This window comes from Penaeus vannamei, chromosome 39, assembly GCF_042767895.1.
Source record: "Penaeus vannamei isolate JL-2024 chromosome 39, ASM4276789v1, whole genome shotgun sequence".
Taxonomy (NCBI): domain Eukaryota; kingdom Metazoa; phylum Arthropoda; class Malacostraca; order Decapoda; family Penaeidae; genus Penaeus; species Penaeus vannamei.
This window is the reverse complement of record NC_091587.1, coordinates 10,862,158-10,874,657: the sequence shown is the minus strand read 5'-3', so window position 1 is coordinate 10,874,657 and position 12,500 is coordinate 10,862,158. Positions and strand designations below refer to the sequence as shown.

The 12,500-nt window shown below is 40.2% G+C and overlaps 2 protein-coding genes across 2 annotated transcripts in view; both read right to left on the bottom strand.

The window, feature by feature from the left end:
* LOC113822466 (RYamide receptor) overlaps positions 1-12,500 on the bottom strand; it is a 109,677-nt gene that overhangs the window by 51,521 nt on the left and 45,656 nt on the right. The gene's annotated exons all lie outside the window — the stretch shown is intronic.
* LOC138860092 (uncharacterized) lies at positions 9,443-10,764 on the bottom strand. The gene has a single exon (XM_070116932.1). The coding sequence runs from the start codon at positions 10,552-10,554 to the stop codon at positions 9,565-9,567; it is 990 nt and encodes a 329-aa protein (XP_069973033.1). The 5' UTR covers positions 10,555-10,764; the 3' UTR covers positions 9,443-9,564.

The window sequence follows — 12,500 nt, the reverse complement described above, 5'->3', positions numbered from 1 at the left end:
AATGATGGTATGGCAGTGATGATGATGGTATGGTAGTGATAATGATGGTATGGTAGTGATAATGATGGTATGGTACTGATAATGATGGTATGGTAGTGATAATGATACTATGGTAGTGATAATGATGGTATGGCAGTGATGATGATGGTATGGTAGTGATGATGGTGGTATGGTAGTGATAATGATGATATGGTACTGATAATGATGGTATGGTAGTGTTAATGATGGTATGGTAGTGATAATGATGGTATGGTAGTGATAATGATGGTATGGTAGTGATAATGATGGTATGGTAGTGATAATGATGGTATGGTAGTGATAATGATACTATGGTAGTGATAATGATGGTATGGCAGTGATGATGATGGTATGGTAGTGATAATGATGGTATGGTAGTGATAATGATGGTATGGTACTGATAATGATGGTATGGTAGTGATAATGATACTATGGTAGTGATAATGATTCTATGGTAGTGATAATGATGGTATGGTAGTGATGATGGTGGTATGGTAGTGATAATGATGATATGGTAGTGAAAATGATGCTATGGTAGTGATAATGATGGTATGGTAGTGATGATGATGGTATGGTAGTGATAATGATGGTATGGCAGTGATGATGATGGTATGGTAGTGATAATGATGATATGGTAGTGATAATGATGGTATGGTAGTGATAATGATGGTATGGTAGTGATAATGATGGTATGGTAGTGATAATGATGCTATGGCAGAGATAATGATGCTATGGTAGTGATAATGATGGTATGGTAGTGATAATGATGGTATGGTAGTGATAATGATGCTATGGTAGTGATAATGATGGTATGGTAGTGATAATGATACTATGGTAGTGATAATGATGGTATGGTCGTGATAATGATGCTTTGGGAGTGATAATGATGGTATGGTAGTGATAATGATGCTATGGTCGTGATAATGATGGTATGGTAGTGATAATGATGGTATGGTAGTGATAATGATACTATGGTAATGATAATGATGCTATGGTAGTGATAATGATGCTATGGTAGTGATAATGATGGTATGGTAGTGATAATGATGGTATGGTAGTGATAATGATGGTATGGTAGTGATAATGATGGTATGGTAGTGATAATGATGGTATGGTAGTGATAATGATGGTATGGTAGTGATAATGATGGTATGGTAGTGATAATGATACTATGGTAATGATAATGATGCTATGGTAGTGGTAATGATGCTATGGTAGTGATAATGATGCTATGGTAGTGATAATGATGGCATGATAGTGATAATGATGCTATGAGAGTGATAATGATGGTATTGTAGTGATAATGATGCTATGGTAGTGATAATGATGCTATGGTAGTGATAACGATGCTATGGTAGTGATAATGATGCTTTGGGAGTGATAATGATGCTATGGTAGTGATAATGATGCTATGGTAGTGATAATGATGCTATGGTAGTGATAATGATGCTATGGTAGTGATAATGATGGCATGATAGTGATAATGATGCTATGAGAGTGATAATGATGGTATGGTAGTGATAATGATGCTATGGTAGTGATAATGATGGCATGATAGTGATAATGATGCTTTGGGAGTGATAATGATGCTATGGTAGTGATAATGATGCTATGGTAGTGATAATGATGCTATGGTAGTGATAATGATGGTATGGTAGTGATAATGATGGTATGGTAGTGATAATGATGCTATGGTAGTGATAATGATGCTATGGTAGTGATAATGATGCTATGGTAGTGATAATGATGGTATGGTAGTGATAATGATGGTATGGTAGTGATAATGATACTATGGTAATGATAATGATGCTATGGTAGTGATAATGATGGCATGATAGTGATAATGATGCTATGAGAGTGATAATGATGGTATGGTAGTGATAATGATGGTATGGTAGTGATAATGATGCTATGGTAGTGATAATGATGCTATGGTAGTGATAATTATGGCATGATAGTGATAATGATGCTATGGTAGTGATAATGATGCTATGGTAGTGATAATGATGGCATGATAGTGATAATGATGCTATGGTAGTGATAATGATGGTATGGTAGTGATAATGATGCTATGGTAGTGATAATGATGGTATGTCAGTGATAATGATGCTATGGTAGTGACAATGATGCTATGGTAGTGATAATGATGGTATGGTAGTGATAATGATGGTATGTCAGTGATAATGATGCTATGGTAGTGACAATGATGCTATGATAGTGATAATGATGGTATGGTAGTGATAATGATGGTATGGCAGTGATAATGATGGTATGTTAGTGATAATGATGGTATGGTAGTGATAATGATGGTAGTGACAATGATGCTATGGTAGTGATAATGATGCTATGGTAGTGATAATGATACTATGGTAGTGATAATGATGGTATGGTAGTGATAATGATGCTATGGTAGTGATAATGATGGTATGGTAGTGATAATGATGCTATGAGAGTGATAATGATGGTATGGTAGTGATAATGATGGTATGGTAGTGATAATGATGCTATGGTAGTGATAATGATGCTATGGTAGTGATAATTATGGCATGATAGTGATAATGATGCTATGGTAGTGATAATGATGCTATGGTAGTGATAATGATGGCATGATAGTGATAATGATGCTATGGTAGTGATAATGATGGTATGGTAGTGATAATGATGCTATGGTAGTGATAATGATGGTATGTCAGTGATAATGATGCTATGGTAGTGACAATGATGCTATGGTAGTGATAATGATGGTATGGTAGTGATAATGATGGTATGTCAGTGATAATGATGCTATGGTAGTGACAATGATGCTATGGTAGTGATAATGATGGTATGGTAGTGATAATGATGGTATGGCAGTGATAATGATGGTATGTTAGTGATAATGATGGTATGGTAGTGATAATGATGGTAGTGACAATGATGCTATGGTAGTGATAATGATGCTATGGTAGTGATAATGATACTATGGTAGTGATAATGATGGTATGGTAGTGATAATGATGCTATGGTAGTGATAATGATGGTATGGTAGTGATAATGATGGTATGGTAGTGATAATGATGGTATGGTAGTGATAATGATGGCATGATAGTGATAATGATGGTATGGTAGTGATAATGATGCTATGGTAGTGATAATGATGCTATGGTAGTGATAATGATGCTATGGTAGTGATAATGATACTATGGTAGTGATAATGATGGTATGGTAGTGATAATGATGCTATGGTAGTGATAATGATGCTATGGTAGTGATAATGATGCTATGGTAGTGATAATGATGCTATGGTAGTGATAATGATACTATGGTAGTGATAATGCTGGTATGGTAGTGATAATGATGCTATGGTAGTGATAATGATGCTATGGTAGTGATAATGATGCTATGGTAGTGATAATGATGCTATGGTAGTGATAATGATGGCATGGTAGTGATAATGATGCTATGGTAGTGATAATGATGCTATGGTAGTGATAATGATGCTATGGTAGTGATAATGATGCTATGGTAGTGATAATGATGCTATGGTAGTGATAATGATGCTATGGTAGTGATAATGATGCTATGGTAGTGATAATGATACTATGGTAGTGATAATGATGGTATGGTAGTGATAATGATGGTATGGTAGTGATAATGATGGTATGGTAGTGGTAATGATGCTATGATAGTAAGAATGGTGCTATGGTAGTGATAATGATGCTATGATAGTAAGAATGGTGCTATGGTAGTGATAATGATTCTATGGTAGTGATAATGATGCTATGGTAGTGATAATGATGGTATGGTAGTGATAATTATGGCATGATAGTGATAATGATGCTATGGTAGTGATAATGATGGTATGGTAGTGATAATTATGGCATGATAGTGATAATGATGCTATGGTAGTGATAATGATGCTATGGTAGTGATAATGATGGCATGATAGTGATAATGATGCTATGGTAGTGATAATTATGGTATGGTAGTGATAATGATGCTATGGTAGTGATAATGATGCTATGGTAGTGATAATGATGCTATGGTAGTGATAATGATGGCATGATAGTGATAATGATGCTATGGTAGTGATAATGATGCTATGGTAGTGATAATGATGGTATGTCAGTGATAATGATGCTATGGTAGTGACAATGATGCTATGGTAGTGATAATGATGGTATGGTAGTGATAATGATGGTATGTCAGTGATAATGATGCTATGGTAGTGACAATGATGCTATGGTAGTGATAATGATGGTATGGTAGTGATAATGATGGTATGGTAGTGATAATGATGGTATGTTAGTGATAATGATGGTATGGTAGTGATAATGATGGTAGTGACAATGATGCTATGGTAGTGATAATGATGGTATGGTAGTGATAATGATGGTATGGTAGTGATAAGGATGGTATGTCAGTGATAATGATGCTATGGTAGTGATAATGATGGTATGTCAGTGATAATGATGCTATGGTAGTGATAATGATGGCATGGTAGTGATAATGATGGCATGGTAGTGACGATGATGGCATGGTAGTGACGATGATGGTATGCTAGTGATAGTGATGGTATGGTAATGATAATGATGCCATGGTAGTGATAATGATGCTATGGTAGTGATAATGATGGTATGGTAGTGACGATGATGGCATGGTAGTGACGATGATGGTATGCTAGTGATAGTGATGGTATGGTAATGATAATGATGCCATGGTAGTGATAATGATGCTATGGTAGTGATAATGATGGTATGGTAGTGACGATGATGGCATGGTAGTGACGATGATGGTATGCTAGTGATAGTGATGGTATGGTAATGATAATGATGCCATGGTAGTGATAATGATGGTATGGTAGTGACGATGATGGTATGCTAGTGATAGTGATGGTATGGTAATGATAATGATGCCATGGTAGTGATAATGATGCTATGGTAGTGATAATGATGGTATGGTAGTGACGATGATGGCATGGTAGTGACGATGATGGTATGCTAGTGATAGTGATGGTATGGTAATGATAATGATGCCATGGTAGTGATAATGATGGTATGGTAGTGACGATGATGGCATGGTAGTGACGATGATGGTATGCTAGTGATAGTGATGGTATGGTAATGATAATGATGCCATGGTAGTGATAATGATGGTATGGTAGTGATAATGATGGTATGGTAGTGATAATGATGGTATGGTAGTGGTAATGATGCTATGATAGTAAGAATGGTGCCATGATAGTGATAATGATGGTATGGTAGTGATAATGATGCTATGGTAGTGATAATGATGCTATGGTAGTGATAATGATGCTATGGTAGTGATAATGATGCTATGGTAGTGATAATGATGCTATGGTAGTGATAATGATGGCATGATAGTGATAATGATGCTTTGGGAGTGATAATGATGGTATGGTAGTGTTAATGATGGCATGATAGTGATAATGATGGTATGTCAATGATAATGATGCTATGGTAGTGATAATGATGGTATGGTAGTGATAATGATGGCATGATAGTGATAATGATGGTATGGTAGTGATAATGATGGTATGGTAGTGATAATGATGGTATGGTAGTGATAATGATGGCATGATAGTGATAATGATGCTTTGGGAGTGATAATGATACTATGGTAGTGATAATGATGGTATGGTAGTGATAATGATGGTATGGTAGTGATAATGATGGTATGGTAGTGATAATGATGGTATGGTAGTGATAATGATGGTATGGTAGTGATAATGATGGTATGGTAGTGATAATGATGGTATGGTAGTGATAATGATGGCATGATAGTGATAATGATGCTATGGTAGTGATAATGATGCTATGGTAGTGATAATGATGGTATGGTAGTGATAATGATGGTATGTCTGTGATAATGATGGTATGGTAGGGATAATTATGCTAAGGTAGTGATAATGATGCTAAGGTAGTGATAATGATGCTAAGGTAGTGATAATGATGGTATGGTAGTGATAATGATGGTATGGTAGTGATAATGATACTATGGTAGATAAACTAGATATATGATAGAAATAATGATGATATGGTGGTGATAATGGTGGTGTGATCGCATGGGAGTAATCAGGATGATATGGTAGTAATGATAGAGATATGATAGTAATGACAATGATATGATGGTAAAAATTATGATATGATAATAATGTCAATGATACGATAGCATTGGAAATTAACAGCAATACTATGACAGTAGTAGCGTTAATGATATGATTAAAGTAATTATGATATGAAAATAATCATCATCATCATCCGGAGCTAACGCCGACGGGGGCGCATAGCCGCGTCCACCTTCTGCTTCCACCTTTTGGGATCCTCATGGCAAGTCGCCAGGCAGGGCCCAGCCCATCTCGAGCTTTTCCCGACAGGTTTGATCGATCTGCCCAAGCCACGACCTCCTAGGTCGTCCCACAGGCCTCCTCCACCCAGGGTTGTCTCGAATAGAGACAACCTGATGGGCAGGATCAGCCTGTGGGAAACGAGCCAGGTGGCCATATAGCCTGAGTTGGCGATCCCGGATTGTGCAGGTAACAGGTCCCAGTCTCACGGTGCAGCCGTTGGTTAGACACATGGTCCCGCCAACAGTACACCATGATCTGGCGCAAGGACCTATTACAAAAGGCAACAAGACGAGACTCCAGTGCACTGGATAATGTCCAGGCCAATCCGTCTGCTGACTTCCTGGTCTGACAGCCCAGAGTTATGAACTGCACTACCAAGGTATGTAGAGTTCTCTGTGACTTCAATGTCCTCGCCGCAAGCACGTACCGACTGAACAGGTTCTCCTAGCAAGTCCCCAAAGTCCTGGATCTTGGTATAGGTCCAGGAGACCTCTAGACCCAAGGGCTTCGCTTCATTACTAAATGCATCGAGGGCCACCACTAAGGTTTCCAAAGAATTGCAACATCATCGGCAAAATCAAGGTCTGTAACCTTAATATTACCCAGTGTTGCTCCACAATGACTTTGAACAGTAGCTCTGCCTAGTATCCAGTCCATGCAAGTGTTGAAAAGGATTGGTGCAAGAACACAGCCTTGCCTCACTCCTGAACTGACAGGAAAGAAGCTCGACAGGCCCCCACCACACTTTACAGCACTTTCAGTACCAGTATATAGGTTTGCTATTAGTTCAATAATCCTTGTTGGAATTCCTCTGTCTCAGGATCTCCCAGAGTGATTCCCGATGTATTGTATCGAACGCCTTCTTGAGGTCGATTTAGGCTGCAAGCAACCCACGTCCAAACTCATGACGGCGCTCTACAATGACTCGAAGCGCAAGGATACAGTCTATTGTTGACTTACCAGGAGTGAATCTGGATTGCTCTGGCCTCTGATGCCTTAGTAGATGGTCTCTGATATGCCTCAGAATTATGCGGGCAAGGACCTTGCCTGGTACACTGAGCAGTGTGATCGGGCCACCCACTAAGCGAACTGCAGTCACCTGTGAAGAGGGCTTGGAGTTCAGTTTTCTCAGGGCTTGGTATGCAGGACGAAGGTCATTTACTAAGAAATTCAACCTCCTCAGCAAGATTCCTAATAAACTGTTCCTTGTCCCTTCTTAACTGAGACCGAGTTCTGCGGTGCAAATCCCGATCCCCTGCCAGACGACCCACACGGCAAGCATCAGTGGCTTCCAGTGTCTCCTGAGAGATTGAATTCTGTCTTGCTCTCGGGCGTTCTCCAATCGATTCTTGGGCTGCATCAAGCATTTCACGCTTGAAGGTGTCCTACAGAAGTACAGGGTCCGTCAGGTTGTCAAGCGCTGTGAACTGATCAGAGATTGTCTCAGCAAACCTCTGAGCACACTCCCTCTCCTTCAGCCTGTCCAGATGAAACACCCTAGGGTGGTCATTGGGCCGGTAGGGAGTTTTGAAGTGTACCCGGAGGGTAGCCACAACCAATCTTTGGTCAGTACCACAGAACTCAGCACTCCTGTACACCCTACAGTTCTGGAGGATCCTCCAACGAGTGCTAACAAGAATGTGGTCGATCTCCTTGGTTGCATTACCCGCATCGCTGTACCATGTCCAACGGTGTGGGTCAGGGCGCTGGTACCAGGAGCCAGAAATCCTCAATTTCTGGGATCTAGCAAAATCCCGGAAAAGGAGGGAATTCTCTCTGCCGGTATCAACTCCCGAACCATGAGGACCGACTGACATCTCATAGCCAGCTCGATTGCAGCCAGATACCGCATTGAAGTCACCCAGAAAAATACGAATATCTCGCCGGGGACAACTGTCTGCCACGGATGCAAGTTTGGCATAGAACATCTCTTTCACATCAAGTTTACAAACATCGGTAGGAGCGTATACAGCAATAAGAGACATGAACCCCAAAGACAGCTTCAGTCTCATTACCATTATACGCTCATCGACTGGAGTGACCTCTACCACCGAGGGCTGGAGCCTACCGGAGGCAGCTATGGCTACTCCCTGGAGATGGTGACCATCGCTGCGGCCTGACCAGTAATAGGTGTAGCCACCTACACTGGTCGTGCCGCTGCCAGGTCTTCTCACCTCCGAGAGAGCAGCCACCCCCACTCTCAGCCTCCCCAGTTCCCCCGATAGCAGAGGTAACCGATCATCCTGACGTAAAGAGCGGACAATAATGACGATATTTCAGCATTGGTAATGTAATAGCAATACAATGATAGTTATAATGTTAATGATATGATGGTAATAATAATAGTATGACAAATAATGATGACCATTCATAAAGAAATGGGAATAAAATAATGATATATATGGTCATATAATAATAACAAGTAAAGTGGTCACAATGATAACCGTAGAATTATACTCATTAGAATAGTAGTAATAATAGCTATAAATATCAATAAGATTAATGATAACACTTAATAACTATCACCATAGCATCATTATTAATTGCGGGAAGTATGTTGCAGAGTATGGAGAAAAAATTATATATATATATATATATATTGTCAGAGAGGAAGAAATTGGTCGTTGTTGCATGTCCAAAGCAAGCAACACGATTGACCTCATCTTGTTGGTGTCAGAGGTCGGGCGGAGGGGGAGGGGGAGGAGGAGGGGCGAAGAGGGAGGGTAAATGGCACGCTTTTGAGTTGGAGGGAAAGGGGTAAGAGGGAGGGGGAGGGGGGGTAAAATGGCACACTTCTTGAAGGAAAACGAAGAGTATGCCTTCTATACAAGGAAGCATTAGCATAGCGGAAACTATAGCTTGATGTACATAGCAAGTTAGGGAAAGGGAGATCTCAAAGCCAAATGCACTAACTTGTCTATTTATCTATTTATGAAGAAAGTTTATTGCGTTAACTTATTTTCCAAAACATGCATTGCTCATTCTGTGGTATATTTTGGTATGGTTAAGCTAGATTTCTTGTAGCATGTTTTTTTTTTTTTTTTTTTTTTTTTTTTTTTTTTTTTTTGATAAATTTTGGTCTCTTCAATTTTCTGAAATAAATGTAAATTTGTTGTAGTTCGTCTCCAATCTGAAATATAGTCACTGTTAGTAGCATAACATTTCTAAACCGCAGAATGTTTGCGCATATCAATTTCTTATCTAATAATAGAGATACAAGAACTACAAGAAAAAATATATATATATTTATAAAATCCGTGCCAACTTTGGTGCTGTGTGCTGGTGATGCTCTGAGCGAGAACAGCGGACCGGCTGAACAACGGAACAATGGAACAACGGACAAAAATAACGGACAAAAAGTACACTGAACGTCTGCTTGTCGTATGAAGCATCGCACAGAAGACAGCACCAGAGGACGAACACACGAAGGCAGGTGAACATGGACGCATCGACAGCGAACGTTCTCTCTCTCCGATCCGGACCCGACGAGCAGTGGACCTCAAGGACTCTAAGGACTCAAAGGACTCCAAGTGAGCATTCGGATTGGCGCAAGGGAGCCTCCGCGGGGGACCTGACGGCGCGGGAACCGGATCAAGGATTAGGGCGGTCGTGGGGCGCGGCGGGCGAGAGAGAAGGCCCCGCATGCGGCCATGTTCACGCAGGAGGACGAGCACTACATACAGGACGGCGAGGCCTGGCTGGGCAGACGAGGCGGGGGACGGAGGACACTGGTGGTGGTGGTTGTGGTAATGGAGGGTCGGGGCGCCTGCGTGGGGAGGGGCGGGGCCGAGCACCTTGAGGCTCGTGGCTGGGCCCGTGGGCGCTGCGCCTTGCAAGGACCTGACGTGGCACTTGGGAGTGCCGTAGCGGCTCGAGTACGTGCCGCTCCTCACCATGGTGCCATCGGTGGGCGACGAGGCAAGACGCAGCACCCCCGCCAGGCACGGTAGGCAGCCCAGGGCGCGGTAGTAGCCCGCCCGGAACTTGCTATTCATCCAAAAGTAGATAAAGGGATTGTAGCAGGTGTGGGACATGGCCAGCCAGTGCACGACAAAAAACAGTGTAATATGCGTGGTTTCATTGAGAGCGTCCAGAAGCCCGGGTATGTCTCTGAGGACGTTGTAAATATTGAGAGGCAGCCAGGCGAGGGTGTAGGCTAGCACACACGCGAACATCATCTTAGCCATCTGCAACACACAGGAGCCAAGGTTAGCACGACCACAACACTGCGTAAGCGACGACCCACGCAGCGCAGCGCCAGGAAGGTCGTCGCGCAGTCCAGTACGACCCGCGCGCCCTTCCTCCCACTGCGCATGCGTGGGACCGCCAGTCCGCCTGTGTCCGGGTCAATGTACCTTGTGGTGTTTACATCAGGCTGCTTCCTGATTGGCTGACATCCCACGTGTGACAACCAATCATGTTCCGAGGACTATGCAACAACACAGGGCATATTCACCACGTATACAGGATGCGTGCAATGTTTCTTTAGAGACTATGCTGTGGCGATTCAATTTCTGAAAGTGGCAGTTAGTCATTCAGAGTCACGAGAGGAGATGATATCTGACAACAATCGGGGTCTAACAAGTGCTCAGGCGGCTAAAGCATTAATTATATATATATATATATATATATATATATATATATATATATATATATATATATATATATATATATATATATATGATTTGATGATATATTTACGAAAAGTCTTATTAATCAATTGAACAAGTCTATTGCCACTATATTATTTATTTCATTTGATTACTCCTCTAATATAATTCCTGTCTTATCCATTATCAATTTCTGAATGCATTTATGTCTCCCGTGATCAAAAATAGAATTTAGCTTTTTAAAAGGACTATTTTTTCCTCAAATTATTCTTTTACAAGCACAAGATATCCCAAAAGAATCACCACAACCACATGTAAACCAGCATGGATATAGGACTTTTGTTATTTAAAAAAATAAACTAATCATAAAAAATTAAAAAGTTAGCACCACCACATACATATGGGTTATGAGAATCAAGTAACATAGTTCAACATGGACCTATCACTACTACTTTGGGACAAGAACATGCTAAGCCATATTATTTTAAAAAGGAACAACAGCATCGTGTAATTTGTCTTTTTTGTTGTTGTTTTGTGTATGTGTGCGTGTGTGTGTGCGTGTGTGTGTGTGTGTGTGTGTGTGTGTGTGTGTGTGTGTGTGTGTGTGTGTGTGTGTGTGTGTGTGTGTGTGTGTGTTTAAGCTTCGGACATACCAACTAGACATGTTACATTAGATTTGATTGAGTCTGTGATGAAATGGAATCAAATGATGAAGAGATATGGAACTACTAAATGTTTTAGTGATAAAAAATGTTTGTTTCTCTTTGATTGTGTGTTTGTTTGCGGATGTGGATGTGTTTTTTATGAATATGGGTGTGCTTGTTTGTGTATATATGTGTGTGTTTGTGTGTATATGTGTGTGTTTGTGTGCTTGTGTGTGTGTGTATTTGTGTTTATCCGTGTGTTTGTGTGCTTGTGTGTGTTTGTGTTTATGTGTGTGTTTGTGTATATGTGTGTGTTTGTGTATATGTGTGTGTTTGTGTATATGTGTGTGTTTGTGTATATGTGTGTGTTTGTGTATATGTGTGTTTATATGTGTGTGTTTGTTTGTATGTGTATGTGCGTGCGTGTTTGTGGATGTGGATGTACAGGAGTGTGTGTGTGTGTGTGTGTGTACTAATGGCCTAATGACAGTAAGAATCTAAAGATACCAAGAGTAATAAGTCACATCAGCAACAGCAGTGATAATACCATTGGTTCATATCATCTATTTTTTTCGTTTTTTTTCTGTCTCTCGTTTTTTATAGGATAAAGGTCGCACATATTATTTTCATTAATACGTTATTATGAGATACTTTCTGTTAGCGTATAGGTAAGATTTGTGTGTGTGTGCTGTTTGTGTGTGTATGTGTATGTGTGTGCTTGTGTGTCTGTGTATTTGTGTGATGTGTGTGTGTGTGTGTGAATTCGCATGTATACTTCACATCTTATATATATTTTTTTTTCTTTCTTTCTTTTTTTACATTTTCTAAAAAGTTTATTATATCTTATATTTCATTTTTTTTTATTTTTTACATTTTCTA

Bases quoted from the DNA above. Each gene is read 5' to 3' on its own strand.
- LOC138860092 (XM_070116932.1), bottom strand. From the start codon at position 10,554: ATGGCTAAGATGATGTTCGCGTGTGTGCTAGCCTACACCCTCGCCTGG.